Source organism: Grammomys surdaster, unplaced genomic scaffold (assembly GCF_004785775.1).
Source record: "Grammomys surdaster isolate TR1022 unplaced genomic scaffold, NIH_TR_1.0 255, whole genome shotgun sequence".
Lineage (NCBI taxonomy): Eukaryota > Metazoa > Chordata > Mammalia > Rodentia > Muridae > Grammomys > Grammomys surdaster.
The window spans coordinates 10,171,700-10,191,108 of record NW_021604696.1 but is presented as its reverse complement, the minus strand read 5'-3'; the positions used below and the strand labels follow the sequence as shown (position 1 = coordinate 10,191,108).

The window sequence follows — 19,409 nt, the reverse complement described above, 5'->3', positions numbered from 1 at the left end:
ATTCATGTGAACAACGGCATCTCAGAGCGTGTACACCAGGACTATCAGCTAAGCAGTCTGAGTCCACTAACACTGACAAGACACTGGAAACCAATAATTATACCACTGTGTGTCATTTTCATCCAGTAAGTGTACCCATTGAAAAAAAAAAACATTTTCGTTAGTCTTCCCCAAAAGACAAAGAGTAACAAGCACAGGTCCAGGCTAATTCAAAGTAACAAGACTACAACTTAAAAAGTGCTTGAGATTTCAAACTCTGTCTCCTTCCCTTTCGGCTTTCAGAGTGTAAAAACTGAGGCAGGAGATGGATGTCTATACACAATTAACTCTCTCTCTCTCTCTCTCTCTCTCTCTCTCTCTCTCTCTCTCTCTCCTTTAGAGACAAATCAGACCACAGGTCTAGGGCAGATACCATGTCAAGTCCTTATAATATTTATGAGGGCTTATGAAGATCTTTGAGTCATGAGTGTAACAAAGTGGCAAATGAAAATGAACCGATTCTGAAATACTTTAGTCAAGGAAAAATATCAACATTTGAAATATAAATAAATAAAATAACCAATAATAAAATAGAATAGAATCAAGAAAAAAAATGTCTGGAGTCAACTTGTAAACTGCAGCTCATACAAGTAGAGAGACAATGTTGAGCAATTAGGACAATGGTGAGTAAAATTTAATTTTTAAAGTTCTGAATCCCTAACAGTTCATAACTTTATTAAATGTTATTTTTACTGCAATATGTAATATATCATATATATTTTATATATAATATATTATATTGCATTTTATAAAATATATATGTGTATATTTCATATGAACAGGCCCTGAATGTAACATTGCCTCCAGAAGAAAGTAAAACACAGCAGAGAACCCCTCACCCACTTACTGGTGTAGCCCCTCGGTGACACGGCCTCTTGGGTAAGCCACTGAGATAAACGTGCTGTTAGCCATCCACCACACAATGGTGTTGGAAGATGTACTGGTTCCCAGAAACACCTTGCATGGGACTATCAGTCTTGACCCTGTGTATAGCAAGATATAACACATCAACCATGAGAACCCAGCCGGAAAAGGGGCTGCCTACCTCACAATCCTCAGGAAGCTCTCAGCACGAAGCCTTGCTTGTCTTCTCAAATGTCCTCATAAGTTAACCCTTTCCTTAGGAGGAAGTTTAGTTTCCTCAAATAGCTCTGCTCAGGCAAAGTTTTAGCACTGATTGACCAAATATCGTTGGCACCATCCACTGGTCCACGCAGCAGGCAAAAGCCCCAAAGCACACAGACTAGAATGGCTTCACCTGGGACGCTGCATTCCCACCAGGCATTCAATGCTCAAGAGCTGTTTCCTTCCACAACCGAGGCTAACTACAAGAAAATCATGTGTGACTCTTTCTTCAGCCATTGCTGGTCTCAACTTTACATTTTCCCAATCAGATGGTTCATTCTAAGAGGGTCCGGGTTTACAATTAACCCTTTGAAAACCAGTAGCTCAGTCTAAGGACAGTGCTTTCTCTACAATTGTACACTTGGATGGTGCCAATCCCTTGCTTCAATCTTAGGAAATTATTTTTCTTTCCGAGTCACCAAAGAGGAGACAATGGAAAAGAAGACTTCACTTCCTACTCTTGAAGATACAGCTTCTACGGTTTGCCTGCTAGTATATCTGGCCCCGAGTCACTTTCAGAGAATATCAGCAACTCTTCATCACTTCTTGTCCCTGGAACTTTAGATGCTCCCCACCAGCTATAGCAGTCCACTATATGTAGGTCATACCTAGAGTACAGAAAGCCTGGCTCTGTGCCCAGAGCTGGGATGAAACAAAACAAACGAGCAAGAAGTAGTCTTGTAACTGTACCATGCACTTCAGTGCCTTCAAGGCAACCGATGGGGCTGGACTGGGCTCCACTTAGCTGGAGAGCACCTGAGACCCAGCAAACTGGGAACCAGGAAGTACTGTCTCCACTACTCTGGCTTTCGAGAAGATGGTCAGATAAGCAAGAGGAACACAAGTAATTTGAACCCTGCACAAGAGCCCCTACCTCTATGGCCTCCAGGTAACATTTAAACCCAACCCCAAGCAAAATGAATAATAATGTTTTGTTTTAAAACAGACACTGGGGTGAGGGGGGGGGCTGGAGTGATAGCTCAGAGGTTAATAGCACTGGCTGCTCTTCCAGAGGTCCTGAGTTCAAGTCCCAGCACCTACATGGTGGCTCACACCCATCTATAATGGGATCCTATACCCTCTTCAGGTGTACTCATATGCATTAAATAAATAAATCTTTAAAAATAAAACAATAAAACAGACTCTGAAGCCAGAACTTGGTGAATGAGCATCAGAACTATAAAACCTCTATTATTAAAAACAAGCACATGAAAGGGTGTCAGCTTCGCAGGCACACAGACCAAAATCTGCAGTCAAACTTGAACCCAACTCTTTGAGTTTCTGAAGTGTACTGTATCCCTATTACTCGTTGGTGGCTTTTCCTTGTGCTAAGTAGTAGAAATAAAACCTTCACAGAGAGTTGGTGCTGACATGGGATGGGCTCCCACCAGGCCGAGTAGATGCTCAGTAAATGGGCAGCCCTTCCCTACCGTGAACTTCAGAAAGTATCTATACAGTCTACTCATGTGCCTTCACTGGCCACCTGCTATGGACCATCCAGCAAGACTGTAGACCGACATCCTGCATCAGCAGGGGGTAAAATGGAAAACCCCTTTCATCATACCATTGATGAATATACCAGCTACTCTAATAACAAGAAACAGCCTGCAGTCTGCAGTCGCTGCTGGCTCTGTTTGACTAAGAGAATCTTACAGGAATTCTGAGCACCTGCTAAATATTGAGAAAATGAATTAAGTTGAATGGATTAAAGATGCCAGCTCTGTGAACCCCTTCCTATATTTAATAACTGTCACCAAATTATTTGCCCCTGTTACATTTGGGTTTTTGTGGGTATAACTTTCAGAAAATAAAGTATCATTGCTCTCAAATAATGGCAATACTATTAAACAATACTTGGCAAAGACAAAGGTCCCTACGGTGGTCATGTCAGCCCCCCCTTTGGGTCACGGACTCCATTCAGGCACTGTGCACCCAAAGGCATAATGTGGTCACTCACAGGTCCCCGAAACCCTGATGACTTCAGGCACCACGGTGGGTGTATGGATAAAATAATTCTTGGGTCCTTACCCAGAGATGCTGGTATTGTCTCCAGGGGAGAAATGATCACCGGAATCGGTTCTGTGGTTGTTCCTGAGAAGGTCGAGAGGAAGAGATTGCATTAGGGGGAAGCCTTGGTTTCCAGCACAAATTCAGATTTCTTTGTCTAGCTAATTAAGTGGCCCTTCCCCCATGTGACCAGACATTGTGAGAATCAGCCTTTGTCTGGCAAAGGAAATGGGCTCTCTATGAAATCGAGCATCTTAAGCCAATGCTTTTCCCGGCAGAGACATTACTGGAAGAGGCCACGTTCTTCTGGCAGATGGTCTTTGTTGTCTGCTCTGTGAAGAACAATTAGCTACTCCTCTCCCGGGCTTCCTGAGTGCACACTGATGATATCCACAGAGTGAGTTTTGCCTAAAGGTTTTGCCTTCCCTCAAGACTAAAGAGCCACATCTTCAAGAGCAGGCTCCGGGGTTGGAAAGTGGGTTGGAGAGCCATTTGTGTGTAAGACTAATCCTGCACTGGGCACTAAACTCAGTGTCACACCTTGGTCACTGACATCTTATTAACTAAGGTGGTAAACTCTTGAGGAAGACTGAGTGGACCTCAAAGGGATTCCAACCAGCTGGACGAAACTGAGCACCTGAAGTGGAGCAACTCACCAAAATTTATTTGATTGATTGATTGATTGATTTTTTTTTTACTTACTCACTTTACATCCCACTCACTGCCCCCCTCCCAGGGTTACCCCCTCCCACAACCCCTCCCCTTCTCCCCTCCCCTTCTCCTCTGAGAAGGTGCCCCATCCACTGATATCCTCCCCCCCACCCTGGCACTTCAAGTCTCTGCAAAGCTAGGCGCTTCCTCTCCCACTGAGGCCAGACAGGGCAGCCCCATTTAAGAACCACTGTGTGACCCTAGTTTCACAACTCAGTACAATATGCAGGTCTGCCGCCCCCTAGCGTTTCTGTGCAGTATCACACAAACAAGTAGTGAAGCCCATTCTCAGGCACCATCCTAACTTAGCAAGATGTGAGCCTATTCTCTTCTCACGGGACAGGAAAACAAGTACATGCCAGAGAATTTAGTTCAGGCAGAGTAATGACACAAATGAGTCTCTGGGGCTCACATATTTTATTCTATTCTCCTTTCACCTCTCTTCCTCTCCAGCACGTAAGAGCTGGGGGTGGACACTAAACGACTGTCACATGCTGGCCAGCCCTGCCTATCACGTTCTTTTCACATATAATCTGTCCTGGTGTAGGCTGAGCATCATGGCTCCGGGTTTTCAAAATCGGACCTACTCTAAAATCAGAAACTTGTTAAGCAGCAATATAACGCTGTGCGTGGAAAATCCCATACTGTAAAACTTTGTTTTAATACACAGAATTAATTAAAATACTGTGATAGTCAACCTGGTGGCATTCATGAGTGATCTCAGCATGGAAGAGCCACAGTAGGTTCTCTAGTTAGAAGCCAGCTTATAGCCACTGGACCAAGTATAGCCCAAGACCCTGTCTCCAAAAAAAAAAAAAAAAGTAAATAAAACATCACATCAAACTATCTTTGGGTTATGTGTAAAAACTATATTACACATACAGTAATTTCATGTTTAAACTTGTGCCTATCCCCCAAGATCTCATTATGCTGGTGAAAATATGCCAATTCTTGAGAAAAAAAATCAAGATTTTGAAGGTTTCTGTTGTTAAGCCCTCAGGCAGGTAGCGGTTAATCTATACAAAGGGCAGCTGGATATACCTTCAGCAGACGACAACCAGGGCATTCTGCACAGGCTGGGTGAATTCGCAGTGCTCTGGTCAAAAACCCAGTAAAACAGTGGTTCTCATCCTTCCTAAAGCTGTGACCCTTTAATACAGTTCCTCATGTTGTCATTTTATGTCAGCCATAAAGTTATTTAATTGCTACTTTATAACTGTAATTTGCTACTGTTAAGGATTGTACTGGAAACACCTGACATGCAGGACAGGTGACCTCCCCACAAAGGGGTCGTGACCCACAGGTTGAGAGCCACTGCAGTAAACTCTCTGTGCCTCAGAAGTGTGTACTAAGGCCTGGCAAGTGTGTCCTGACCAGCTAGCTCAGAGTGCTAGAACCTTCCATTTCTCAGGACCCCTTGGTTTGGCCCCCTCTAGTGGTGAGTTTTAGCCTTGCAACTTTCAGATACCTGCTTTCATCCCTTCCCTGCCCAAGAATTAATTCTCCTTCTCTTGGAACTCCCTGCCATATATTTCTTAAAGTATCTTGGCTGTGTTTTAGCAACATTAGAATAGTTGACACACAAAGCTTTCTTTTTCCTTCATGCCAAAGACATTTGGGGGTTTCTAGGTGCCCCTGAATTTATTATCATGCTCTTTCTAGAACCAGGCAAGACGGGTACCTCAGTGGTGTGCATTTACCTTTGACTCGGAGTTCAATATTCCTAGTGATGTTGTATTCCTTGCCATTGTAGACAAATGTCATAACACACTTGTAATAGCCTGAATCTTCCATGGATGTGTTGGATATCAATAGACGTGTGGGGTCTCCTGCACTCAGAAATTTCTTATTGCCTTTATCCAAGAGGATGGAGCCCTAGAGATGTATCTTAAAGTTACATTATAGAATAACATAGCTCTCGAACATTGAGTGTAATAGCATCATTGTCAATCAGTGTGGAATCTACAACCTAAGAATCTCCTTGGCATATACATACTTTGACCATTTTGTCTTTGGGGGCGCATTTTTAACTGTACTACTAGAGAAATGATGTTTTCCCTTGGGGTGGAATATCGTCATGTAGCCCACACTGGCCTTAAACTCTTGATTCTCCTGCCTAAACCTCCTGGCTTCTAGGATGACATGGGTGTGCCCCTATACCCCATTTAGAAAAAGAAATATATTTTTTTAAAGATTAAGTTAAACCATTTAAGTACAAATATACTTAAAGTCTAACTGCCTTCTTCTGACTATGAGCAATATCAAGGAAAATCACTATTAAACAGCCAGGAAGACATGAAAAACTAGGGCTGGAAGAGACTATGTTGGAGGGATTTCTTTTAAAATTATTTCAATTTTAGGACTTGCTGCAGGAGAGGAAATTTTGTAAGTAGTTAAATAAGAGAGATGGAGGTCCATCTTCTCATAAAGACACAGAGTCCTGGAGGGTTTTGACAAAACAGAGCCCTCGGGAACAAGGCATCCAGGGAAGTAGAAGACTGGTAAAAAAAAAAAAAAAAAAAAAAAATCTTGAGTGTTCTGTAGCCTCGAGTATATTGCTTTCTACACCAGGAAAACCCTGCGCATGGTATTATGGACCTGTGATCTCGGCACTTGGGAAGCTGAGATAGGAGGATTATAAGTTTGAGGCCAGACTGAACTACATAGAGAAACCCTGTCAAAAGTGAGGAAAGGGGTGATGAGGAAGAAAAGAGGAGAGGAGGGAGGAGTGGGAAGGAGGAGGGAGGGGGAAGGAGGGAAGGGGTGTATCAAGAAGGGAGGGGTGGAAAGAAGTAGGGAGGAGGTGGGAAGAAGGGAAAGAGTGGGGGGTGGATAAAATGTGATCACAGCTCAAGACATTCGGTAATGAAATACAACCCAAAGAGACATCATAATCTTACACTAGGTGAGACACAGAGTAAACAGAGACTGCCATGGCCCTTCCTCAAAATATACCTAATTAAAGGGGAGACCTCACAGCTCCTAGCTCGAGCAGACAAATATGAACACAGGGCACAATATCACAGTTGTTCTATAAACTTCGACTTTGGCTCAGTTTCCCCTGTCCCTGTCATCTAGAAAGGGGAGAAATTAGCAGGTTAGAACAGGGAGAACACAGTAGGTACTCAGCAATGTTCAACAGAATTGTGGAAAGAGCGGCTATTGTTAACATTGCATGCCAGCCCTGTTTATTAAGCATGGTACAGATGCAAGCATGGTGAGGTGCTGCACCCACATTACTCCATTCCTAACCTTCAAAACGGTCCCAGGGAGCTGAAATTGCTAATTCTCTGCTCAAAGCAAAAACAAGTTCAAGACAGGAAGCAAATGAGCAAACAAAAAGAAGGAAGGTTTCTAACCAGACATGTTGTTTCCGGATCTATGTTTCATCCTCTGCAGGAGACCCCTGCATTTGTCCCCTGCCTGCTCTTTCTAAACCAAGAGAAGGCTCTCTGCGGCTCACCAGGCTTATAAATGGGCACAAACTACTTTCAGAAAAGCATTTTAAAGTTTCCATCGTATTGCTATGATGTATATAAATACGTGTGCATGTGTATCTTGACTTTAATACCAGTCAGCTGATTAACCTGTTGATGAAAGGACGAATTCCTATCAATGACTAAAGGAATACTAGCCTTCTCGAATCTCTCTATGGTCTTTATCAGAGGTGGGCAAGTCCTTTCAGATAAGAGCCAGATAGATCATGGTTTTTTGCCCTCATAGACCACATGGTCTCTGTCATACTACACAGTGGTACAGACACTGACGAATGAAAGCCCCAATACAAATGTGCTTATAAACATTGGAGCCTGAGCTGTAGTCAATGGTCACATGTGCTGGAGTATTCTTTTCATCTTTTTTTCAAGCATTTAAAACCTGAAAGCTCTCCATACTTGATGAGTTACAGAGACAGGTGATAGCTCTCTATGACTCCTGGCTGTAATTTGCAACCTGTGCCAGGGAAACTACAATGTCTCCTAAAGAAACCATGGCCTCACAAAGAAACCATAAAACACTTACTACTTTACTTAAGAAGACAAAGGAGAAACTGTTACTGTATTTACTCCTGCTATCCAAAAGCTGTCTCATGCTTTTAAAAAGACATTTTAAACATAGATATAAAATTTTTGTAGAAAATGGACAGGGTTGTTTTGAGGGTTGTTTTTTCCTAGTTATTTTCAGTCCAGTGACACTCAAAAGCTCCTTAGCACCTATTGACTCTGAAATCATTTCACACTCTTCCTGCATGGACCTTATCTAAACCACACAATACTAATCATCGACATTTTAATTAATATCATATTTCTAAATATATAAGTATCCATGTGTCTACGAGAATATATTGTCTTCAATCAGCTTCTTACGTATGTGTTCTTCAACCATACAGACATATTTTTGTAGCAAACACGTTTCAAAGCATTACCTTATACCACTGTATCTTTCCATCAGCTTTGTTGGGGATGAATTCTTTCAGGTCAGGGCACACTAGTAACCCAGTGGCTGAGAGAGCTGAGATTTGCAAGTAGGAGACAAGAGGCAGCGACGCTTCAGTATTCTTAAAGACTTTGAGTTCCATGGACATTTGCTCACAGTGGGATGTGTTTCTAATTGTTTGTTAAGAAAAAGAAAGAGGCAATGAACGGAAAGACAGAAATACAAAAACCAAATGAACATAAGAACAGCTTCCCACCCCCATCCCGCCCAGTCTGCACTGCCTTGATGAGTATGGCTTTCCTCCCGCTCCTTTTAACCTCTTGTGATACAAAAGCATCACATCTAACTGCTATCTACGAGTTGTGTGCCCTGTGCTTATCATGAAGGACCACTCTAGAAGCTTCATTCCCAAGCCCAGGGCAATGAGATTCCCCCTAAGAATGCTTTACCAACTGATTTCTAGTTCCAGAAAACTGCTGAGAACTTTGTTTGGACTCTTAAAATAAAATAAAAAAATAAAAACCATGAACAAAACCATATAACAGAGGCTTGGAAGAAACAACTAATTTGGAAAGATGTCTTGATTGTCAGACCACCCATAGTTCTAGGACTATGATGTTATCAAGTGTTCAAGGAAGATTTGAGCATACTGAATGTTGTCCTTAAAACTGAGAAAAGGAGATATATATACATATTAATAGATATATACATACATATATCATTTTATCTCACTGGAAATGTGAGGGGAAATGATTGATGGGATAGAAGAGATTAATAAAATTAAATGCTTAAACAGCCTGGATGAGGCTCTGCATTTGATTGCAGCTTCTAAAAAAAAATGAAACAAAATAAAATAGAAAAACTATAATTGTATCAGCCAAGACCCTAAGATGAATAGCTACTTACAATAAATAACACACTAATTGAGAAAGACCATCAGAATCAATTGCAAAAAAAAAAAAGATGTAAAAATTACTTCCAAAAAAATTTAAAACACCTAACAATATATACATCCAAAGATGTGGACCTCATGAGCTGCAGCTTCCTGCCTGACAAGGTACACCCCCTGATGTATTAGTGGTGTGGCTCTAACAGAGGTAACCAACTGCTCTCTGGATGGATCTGAGGCTTCCTCCACAGTAAGAAACCTGTGCTTGGTTCTGTAAACCTGTTCTCCAAGGCTAGAGATGTCATAGGTCCTAAGTAAAAACTTATTGCTATTGTTTTGTTAAATGGGCATGGTGTCGAACTGCCTTCTAAATTAAATATTTGTGTTTATACTCATTGATGAAAGCTGCTCTTGGCCTTTACCAGAGAAACCTCTGTTTTCAGTGTATGCCAATACAGAGAGATTTAATGATCATACAAACATAAAGAATAAATGACTCTGGAGTGCTTGGCCCTCCATGGGACATTCATATCACCCACTCAGAGACTCAGGGAACATTGCATAGGAGGGAGCAGAAAGAACAAAGACCCAACAGTTGGGGGAAATGGCATGAAATAGCATCTTCTGGGCATGGCATGGTCACTGTACTCATGAATTCAGAGTAGCTGTAGTTACCTGTATAAGACTGGGCTGGCTACAGTTACATAATGCACAGGGAGGCTCATCTGAAGTGAGGCACTCACTATAGGCAGTTATAGGGTACTGAGGGAGGAAGCTATCATCTTCTCCAGCTGGGTGGTCACTGGTAAGTTACCCATGCTCTAGTAAATAACAACCCACTCCTGCAAGCAACCATGATTAAACATGATGTGTCGTGCACACAAAAAGACACCAGAGTTGGAAGAGGATCTGAGGGAAGACGGAGGTTTCAATGGAAAAAGAAGAGGGATAAAAGACCATGATGGGGAATGGAAATAATCAAAATCCAGTGACTAAGTGTATGAGACAGTCAAGTAAACAAATGATCGCATTACAGAGATGCAAATGAGAAGTCTGAAGCGTGCTCTCAGTAGTGCTAAACAGCAAACTGATCTCCAGTCTAGTAATAAATACACACAAGGTAGTACTGATCACTCCAGTGGTTTCAACTAAAGTAAATTAAGTGCAGATTGAAGTAACCTAAGTCTCTGTAGCTAGTAAGAGACAAAAATCAAAGGTTCTTAAAAATCCCATAAACTAGGAGACGTTTCTAGAACCCCAAGCTTGTTCACATTACTGATCTGATAATTCCTCTTGGACAGAACACTGAGATCCGGGGACTGTTTGTTCTGGCAGCATTATCTTGACTACTCTGAGTGACAGAAAGGTCGTGTGACTTCCCAACAGCAAGAGCACGAACAGGGCAGGGCAGTCTTGTGTCTTGGAACTGTGAATGCCTAAGTATGTCTTAGCAGTTGCTGGAGATTTCCACTCTAGTTGAAGCCCAGCATTACACAGTTGGAAGAGAAGGCAAACATTCCCTCCAGGCAAGGAACACTTGAATGCGCTTTCAGTGTTTTCAGTGGCCCCCTCAATCTCAGAGCTCCCTCTTTTCCCAAGAAAAATAAGGGCATCAGCTATAATTCTTAATCAAGCATAAAAACTAACTACATGTCCAGTGTGCCTCTGTTCACCTCTCCCTAATTCTCCCTGGCACTCTTCCTGGAAGACCCCTGAAGGGGCTCATTGCTTATATTGATCGTAGACCATGACTCTCCCCATACCAAATCCTTCCCATGCTATGGTTAGTCCACCCAATTCGCCCAACAAACCTCTCAACAAAGAAGAAAACCGAAACTTGAGTGTCAGGATACAAAGGGGAGGGGCTAAGATCCCCATTTTGCCTTTTCAGTTCTAATATGGAGGTCTCATTGTGGTGATTGCTTGCATGCTTGATTTTCTACTGTACTTCTAAATTTTCCTGGTAATGCTCCTCAGAGAAATTAGTTGGAAAACCTGGGGGGGAAGCAGCTTTACTCGTGCTGCAAATCAGATGTTCCTATTTCCCCGATACAGGAGAGACCCCTTGCCCGCTTCCTCAGCAAGAACAGCATAATCTTTTAGCCATTGAGCCAGCTTTCCAGTGTATGCATGTTTCTTTTCTTTCTTTTTTTTTTTAAGATTTATTTATTAACTACTCTGAGTGACAGAAAGGTCATGTGACTTCCCAATAGCAAGAGCACAAACAGGGCAAGGCAGTCTCTGTCCTGAAATGTGAGTACACTGTTGCTCTCTTCAGACACACCAGAAGAGGGCATCAGATCCCATGACAGATGCTTGTGAGCCACCATGTGGTTGCTGGGAATTGAACTCAGGACCTCTGCAAGAGCAGTCTGTGCTTTTAACTGCTGAACCATCATCTCTCCAATCCCGTATGCATGTTTCTTATACCTACCTAGGACTAGGGCTGATATTGTCTCAACTTCCTCCATTCCTTCTAAGAATGTCACCCTGCCTGGGTCTTCTAAGTGTCAATATCCTGGGCAATTTCTCTGTAAATGAGTTAATGAAATCTAGAAGGAGTCTAAAGCCAGCAGTGGGCGGAACGAGCAGTGGTCTAGAAACAGGGCAGCCATCAGGAGAGGGATGGCTGTTCTCCAGTCAGGCCAAGGGTGTGTCTTAATCCTTTCAGAAGAACAGCACCAGAAACTATTAAGAACATGAAGCCAATAACTTTACCCTTTGCAGAGCAGCAGAACATGTCAACACTGAAGAACAATCCTTTCAACAAACAGTGTTGAGAAAGCAAGAGGGCACATGTAAAAACAGACCTATACCCTGGCCTCACACTGTGTGCAAAAACGAGCTTAAAGCTTGTCAGTCCTGAAACATAGGAGTTAAATGTGTAAGTTTATAGAAGAAGATGAAGGGGAAAGCTTCAATATTTTGAAATAATCTGTGATTCCCTGAACCCAGAAAACACAAACACTAGAAGAAAAAAAGACATAATTTAGAATTCACCAATGTGCAAATCTGTCCACACTGAGGACGCTACCAACAGAGTGCATAAGCAAGCCCCAGAGGGAGATGAAATATCCCCAAGTCATACAGCTAATCAGGAGAAGACATCCCCAAATCCCGCATAAGCAATGCAGTTCTCAAAACCAGCAAGGACTGGAGAAGCCTTTTCTCCAAGAAGTAAACACAGCAGCTAAAGAAGAGACAGAAAGCTGAAATACCAGAAGCTACAACCAAAGACATGGAGCACCCTGTCACACACATTAGATTAACACTGTAAAAACTAAATAAGCAACCAGTGTTGGCAAGACTGGAGAGCAACAGAACCCTCGTGGGATGGGAAGTCAGGGCAGCTGCTGTGAAAAATCGAACATCAGTTCACAAATAAAAGAAAATCATAGATTGCCAGGTGATCCAGAAACACAAACAAAAGCTTGTGTTTATGTAGTTACTCATAATGTCATTCCTAAAGATAGCCACAAAGCAGGACAAACCCGTGTGATCACAGAAGGAAGGACAAATGGACAAACAGAACGTGGGATGTTTGCACAACAGGACAGCAAACAGTCAGCCTTGGGAAGGAAGGGAATTCCGACGTGGGCTAGAACACTTGCATGACTCATCTGCAAGATGCAGATGTACAGACATAGAAGGTAAACGGTGGTGTCGGGGGCTGAGGCAGGGAACGGATGGACAGCTGTAGTTTAATGAGGACCAAGCTCTGGTTCGTGAAGAAGAGGGAGTTTTGGAGGTAGTCGGTGCTGGGGCCTTTGCCACAGTGTGGAAGTGCTTAGCTTGCTTGAGCCATTAACTTAAAGACAGTCAACACGGTAGGATCTACGCCATATGTATGTTATAACAATTTGTTTTTGAAAGCAGCAGGACATAGATTAGGGAGATGCACGGTGTAGCCCCTCCTCCTGCCCCCGGAACAACTTCCTGTGACTATTCAGTCTCTGCATCTGTCCAATAAGCATTTGGATTAATTCAATGCTAAGACTCCATCTAGTTCTAAAATTCTGCTGGGGATTTCCCATCTATGTCTTCTTTCTCTACCATGTAGAGTTTCCAGTGAAAAGCACAATACAAGTCTTTGTCCTTTTGGGGGCTCACGTTCTGATGGTGGATAAATGTTACATATATGCACACAGAACAGATGTATCTCATAGTGAAAAAAATGTCACCAAGAAAAGTTACTTCGGGGCAAGGAGCCAGGACTGAATGCTGTGCCGCCTCATGGCTACAGGGAGTTCTCTCCAAAGAAGTGACATTTGAGCAGAGACCAAATACCCCTCAGGAGGGAGGGAGCTATGATCATGTCTGGGCGAGGAGTTGTCCTGGTTTGATTTCCATCACTGGTGAATACCAGGATTAAAGTAACATGGAAAGAGTCTATTTCAGCTTACAGCTTACAGTCTGTCATGACATCATGACAGGAAGTCAGGGCAGGAACCTAGAGGCAGAAACTGAAGCAGAAGCCATGGAGGAACACCGCATACTGGCTTGTTGTACATGGGTTTTCCAGCCTCCTTTCTTATACAACCCAAGACCTCCTGACCAGGGATGGCATCGCCTACAGTGGGTGCGGTGGTTTGCATAAGAATGGCCCCCAGAGGCTCATATATTTGATGCTTGATCCTTAAAGAGTGGTACTACTTTAAGAGAGATTAGGAGGTGTGGCCTGTTGGAGTAGGTGTGGCCTTGTTGGAGTGGGTGTGGCCTTGTTGGGGGCAGGTGGATTTGAGGGTCTCAAAAGCCTAAGCCAGGCCCACTATCTCTCCCTTCCTGTTGCCTGTGGATCCTCATGTAGAACTCTCAGCTCCTTCTCCAGTGCCATGTCTGCCTGCATGCCCCATGCTGCCCACCATGGGGATAACGGACTAAACCTCTGATGCTAAGTAACCCCCAAATTAATTCTTCCTTTTATAAGAAGTGACATGGTCATGGTGTCCCTTCCATAAAAATAACAATAAAACACTAAGACATTGAGCTAGCCTCTTCTATATGAATCATTAACCAGAAAAATGTTTCATGTGTGTGACTACATGTCAGTCTGGTGGAGACAGTTACTCAATTGAGAATCCTTCTTCCAAGGTGAAGCTAGCTTATGTCAAATTGACAGAAGGAAAAAAACCATGTATATGTATGTATATATGTATATATATGTATGTGTTTGTGTATATGTATGTGTATGTGTATATGTATACTCCTAAACAGCACAGGAGTTTTTGCAGGAACACAAAGGAGAACATAGTGTTATTGTCATTCATGTACTTTGAAAGTGCAATTGTCACTGAAAACCTTAGAGTCCATTCTGCCTCTGCCTGGACATTGAGTCCACATTACCCCAGTCCCAGAGAGTCTTACCTGAATGTGCAAATGTAGATACCAGAGTCCTGCTGCACTGCTGGCAGAACCCAGAGTGTGTCACCCTTCACCCACATCCTTGGCTCATCTCCTGGAATCAGCTGAGAAGAGTCCAATTTACTCCAGGTCAGAAGGCTGTGGGAACTGCTGGAGGTGTCGGAATAAAGTACCAGAGGGCACCTCAGAACCACGGGCTCACCTTCCAGCCTCAATTCAGATTTGGGATCTCTGCCACGAAACTGGCAGTTGTCTCCATGGACTGTAAGTCAGAGATAGTAGGCATTAGGTCCCAAGACTACTCACATCACAAAACAAGTCCCCAAACAAAATGGTTGGTGGACCCAACCCAAGGATACACAGCACATCTAAGCAAGATTCTGCTTGGTCCCAGCAAAGTGACCTGCACCAGTTTCCCTCTATTACTGTGACTTTTAGACTTCCAAAATGATAACCTATGGACCATGAATTTCTATCCTGTGGAGGCAGATAAATCAGGTTCACATTGTAATAAAAAAAAAAAAAAAAAAAGATTTGGGGCTGGAAATTCTTTAGCATCTAAGGTGAGAGGGAGAGATTGGGAGGAGAAGAGGGAAGGTAAGCTACAATCAGGATGTAAAGTAAATAAATTAACTAATTAAAAAAAAAAATCCTGGCCGGGTGGTGGTGGCGCTCGCCTTTAATCCCAGCACTTGGGAGGCAGAGGCAGGCGGATTTCTGAGTTCGAGGCTAGCCTGGTCTACAGAGTGAGTTCCAGGACAGCCAGAACTACACAGAGAAGCCATGTCTAGAAAAAAAAAAAAAATCCTTCCCTCACTCTGTTCGAGGTCTCTAATTTGGCTCAGAGATTACTATCTTGCCAACAGCTTCAACAAATCTAACTGATTACAATCTGGATTAAGTCTGAGGTCTTCTTGGGCATCTCAAACTCCAAAGTAAAAGCTGTCTTTGACTAGGGGTAAACTGGTCATATTCTCCATTCTCTTCCTGGCAGGAAAGATACTCAGGCTTCAGCTTACAGACAGGGAGTATTCTGTCATCACTTGCCAAGCCACGAATATTTGTAGTTTGCTGCTTGTTAGCCGAATCCCACTGGAAAACTGGTTTTCCCGAAGCCCTTTCCCAGCTGAAGTGGTCGTTTCTCACCTGTGTGCTTCTCCGATGTCATGGGAGATTCAGAAACCGTTCCTGTGGGCACCACTGTGGGAGTGGTGAAAGCAGAAACCCCGGTTACTAACACAAGCAAGATGAACATTGTCCTCACCGACTTCCAGAGCGCGCAGGACCCTCGGAGCCTACGGGAGGAGGAAGAGGGAGGGGTCAGTAGGAGCGTGAGCTTCCATAGGAAGGTGGTTCTGAGGTAGGGGGCGGGGAGGGAATAGAACAGGGTCTTGAAACTGCACCTGAAAACGAGAACGTTTGCTGTATATATTTTCAAATAAGGAAATTGAAACCATTTGTATTTGTCTCCCTGTAGCTGTATTTATGAGCTTGGCTAACATTAAAACCCAAGCACCTCCCACAGACCTAGCTCTCCACAGAAGACAAGGACTGTCTTCATCTTATGCACTGTCCTACCGTGCCCGAACTCAGTTGCTGAGTTCGTGAGCACCTCAACAAATCACCAAAAGCCAAAAGATCCTCTGGTTTCTCTTGTGGGAAGCTCTGCCTGGACCCACATGGGCAGACTCAGCCGATCATAGATGAAACCAGCAAAAGGAAGTCTTCGCACCAGGACCCATCAGCTCTTACTGTTAGCTGTCTGCCTGCCAGAGGTGGGACCACAACGCACAGGAAGCTACTGCACCTCCTCGGTCTTGGGTTCTTCTGCTCAGTTCAAGGTAGAAGGAAAGCAAGCAACACCATCCGAGTGAGGCTTTGGTGGGGATTTTGTTCTGGCGAAAGGGAGCAGAACACAGGCTAGAGTCCCCGGGGCCACTCTGAAAGGGCAGGGAGGGTCCCTACATAGAGATGCTCACTTTGGACAGCCCGGGCAACTCAGAACTGAAGTCCCTCAGAGGGAAATTGCTTAAATAGCATAATTCTGCAAAACCTGCTTCTCATTAAGCATAGAGACCGGGATTGAGAAATCAACGCTTTCTTTCTCGCCTCATCCCACCCATCCCACCCATCCCACCCTCAAGATGATTATCTTCTTAGGTCTTAACCGGTCAAGACTGACATTATCTGTTTCTGGCAGCTAAGACTAGAGGCATAGAAATCTCTCCTTGACTGTTCTAGTGACATGTGTGGTCTCAGCTCTTCTCCTGAAGGCATAGGTTTCTATGAACCTGCGGTTTGCCATGCCCAGGAAGCAAGCACAAGTGTTGGCCTCTGAATCTTAACAAATAACACTTACTTATGATTGTAGCCCAATCTCTTTTCTTAGGTGATTTTCTTGAGGTACTTTGGCCAAAGCACTGCCAAGGGGGGAGGGGGGGAAGGAGACTTTCCTTGACCCTGAGGAAGCAAGGTATCTAGCTTCTTGCGGGTCCTGGTCCCACCCCATAAGGCACACAAGGTTGTGGCTCTGAAGAAATTCAAATTTTAGATAAATATTGAGTCCCGGGGACCAAGATGGCCTTCCCTTTCATCTTTCTTTATGCATAAGGGTGAGGTCTAAGGAGTTCATGCCCAAGAAATATCACTAGCAGTTGTAGAGTCACACTTTATTTTCATAGGTTGTCTGTTAGGAATGGACATGAGTTTAGAACCAAGCCTCTCAAAGGAAGCTAGCTGCGGAAGACTTCTCTGGCTCTTCAGAAACCTATCTGCTCTCTCTCTAAAGAGAAATAGAAGCAAATGATAACTGGAAAGAAAGTAAGAATCCTCGCTCTAGACTGCCTACCTATAGCTATCATTGCACAGCTGATACTGGAATCTGAGCCAAGGAGCTGAAGCAGACTAGAATAGGAAACTCTGTATCCAATGAAACTGTTTCTCCGTTTGCCAGCCAAAGCTTTCCTGAGGTCCAGGCTCCCCGGATGTGATAGTGACTTTGTGAAGGAAGTGGTAGAGCCTGCAGGATACTCAGGCCTCTTCAGTCCAGGTGGGAACTTTCTCCCTGAGGGGACCAGACCCAAGCTTGGGCTTAGCGTGGGATGCCACAGAGCTTGCCCTCTCTGAGGTGACCAGAGAGAGCAATCTCCCTTTCCAGTGACCTTCCTATTGTAGTATGCACAGTGGTTCCAAACTGGGTGTCACTGTTCCTACCGGAAGCTGGCTATAGATAGATCTTCAGGGGCCTTGTGGGATCACCCTGGGGTATCAACCAAATCAGGGCAGCCAGAGGTTCATGAGTTTTTCCTTTTATTCAATAATCTTCTATCTAGTTATAAACCTTAAAGGCTTCTATCAGAGTTAACAAAGGGTCAGAGTCTGCCTCAAGCTGTATAGCTTCCTGTAGGAACCTGGGGTAGCCTGTGTCGGAAGATGAGAAGCCACCTGAGCTCCTCTTTGCCCTGGGCTTGGAACAGCATTGCTGTGTTTTCGGAAGTGCCCCAAAGGTTCAGGAAGGTCTAATGTTTATCTCATTAACAGGCTGGACCTTTTAGGCCTGCCTTCCTTCTCAAACACAGATCATGTAATATCCACTCTCTCCCTAGCTCCAAGATGGAGTTCTTGTTGGGGGCCCACATAGGAAACTCCATCTTCCCTGGGTCCCTGAACATTAATCATGTGGCCATGTATTGGTTGCTGGCCTACAGTGCTGTGATAACACAGCTCAAAACAAGACGAAAGTCAAACCTCAGGGACTCACCCTGAACCTTTCAGTGTTCCCTGAGAAGTTGACAAACCTGTCTTTACATTGGGCCATATCCACTGCTGAGAGGGAACCTGTACCCTGATCATCTCTCTGCCTCAATTTGTCATTTCCCAAAGTTAAAATTGATTCCCTTGATTGGGGTAGAGTGCCAGCTGACTTCCTACCTCAGTCTCATTAAAGATGGGATGAATGGGGGTAAGTGGCCAATGAGGAAGAAATACCTCAACCCCTGAAACCTGGGATGGAAAAACTCTAAGGAGAATTCAATAAATTGAACAGTTTGCAGAGATGACAACCCTTCACCCCCTACCTGGTATCTTCAGACTCACTTAGCACATGTAAAATTAGGAGACTGTTAAGCCTGGGATTATGACTCATTTGTGTCTTCTTAGGAAGTCCCCACTTGGCTTCAGCCAATGTTTCTTGGCATTGCTGCGTACCAAGATCACCTGGAAGCTTTCAAAAAGTACCTAACAGCCTGCAAGATTGTAGCTGAAAGCAGATCCCCAACTCAGTAACTAACGTATCTCCCCCAGTTGACGCCAAGCAGCACCATCTGGATAGGTCACTGTGAACCCTTTCAGAGACATGCTTAAAGACATGTGAATCAAATTCCCATTGGATAGTTTCGCCTTTTCTAAATTCCAAAAGAAAGTAGTAGAGGGGGTTGAAAAAAAGACACATCTCTGCTGCATCCCCAAATACAGACTTCTGTATGGAAGGCAGAGGAGTCTCAAGGGGGACAAGACTCTAATGAGGTCCCAAATACATGGGAACAGGCTTGTCAGAGTTTGGGGGTTGTGGGCCTAGGAGGTCTTGGAGACTGGTGCCCATAGAGACCTGTGACAAGAGTTTCTCACAATAGAGTTCTGCTACCATTTCATAAAGGTACTTAGTGTTTTTGTTCTCCTTTTCCCTCCTTTTCACAGAATGGTGTTATATCTGAAAGACCCATTCACTAAGGCTACTTGTTAAGGTCAGAAAACATGGTTGGGAAACTTGGCCTTCCTTGTTTTACTCTCAGTGTCTCTGCTATACATACCTGGTCATCATTCCTTAAGCCAGACATTATAGCAA

General features: G+C 43.7%; 1 protein-coding gene across 1 annotated transcript in view; it reads right to left on the bottom strand.

The window, feature by feature from the left end:
• Il1r2 (interleukin 1 receptor type 2) overlaps window positions 1–16,289 on the bottom strand; it is a 21,139-nt gene extending 4,850 nt beyond the window's left edge. The window contains exons 1-7 of the mRNA XM_028775477.1: window positions 16,246–16,289; window positions 15,713–15,861; window positions 14,570–14,828; window positions 8,306–8,486; window positions 5,583–5,757; window positions 3,193–3,255; window positions 887–1,022 (exon numbers count right to left, since the gene is read on the bottom strand). Coding sequence (XP_028631310.1) covers window positions 887–1,022; window positions 3,193–3,255; window positions 5,583–5,757; window positions 8,306–8,486; window positions 14,570–14,828; window positions 15,713–15,861; window positions 16,246–16,247 — 965 coding nt within the window. The 5' untranslated portion in view covers window positions 16,248–16,289. The remainder of the gene's footprint in view (window positions 1–886; window positions 1,023–3,192; window positions 3,256–5,582; window positions 5,758–8,305; window positions 8,487–14,569; window positions 14,829–15,712; window positions 15,862–16,245) is intronic.
• Between the last annotated feature and the right edge of the window lie 3,120 nt (window positions 16,290–19,409).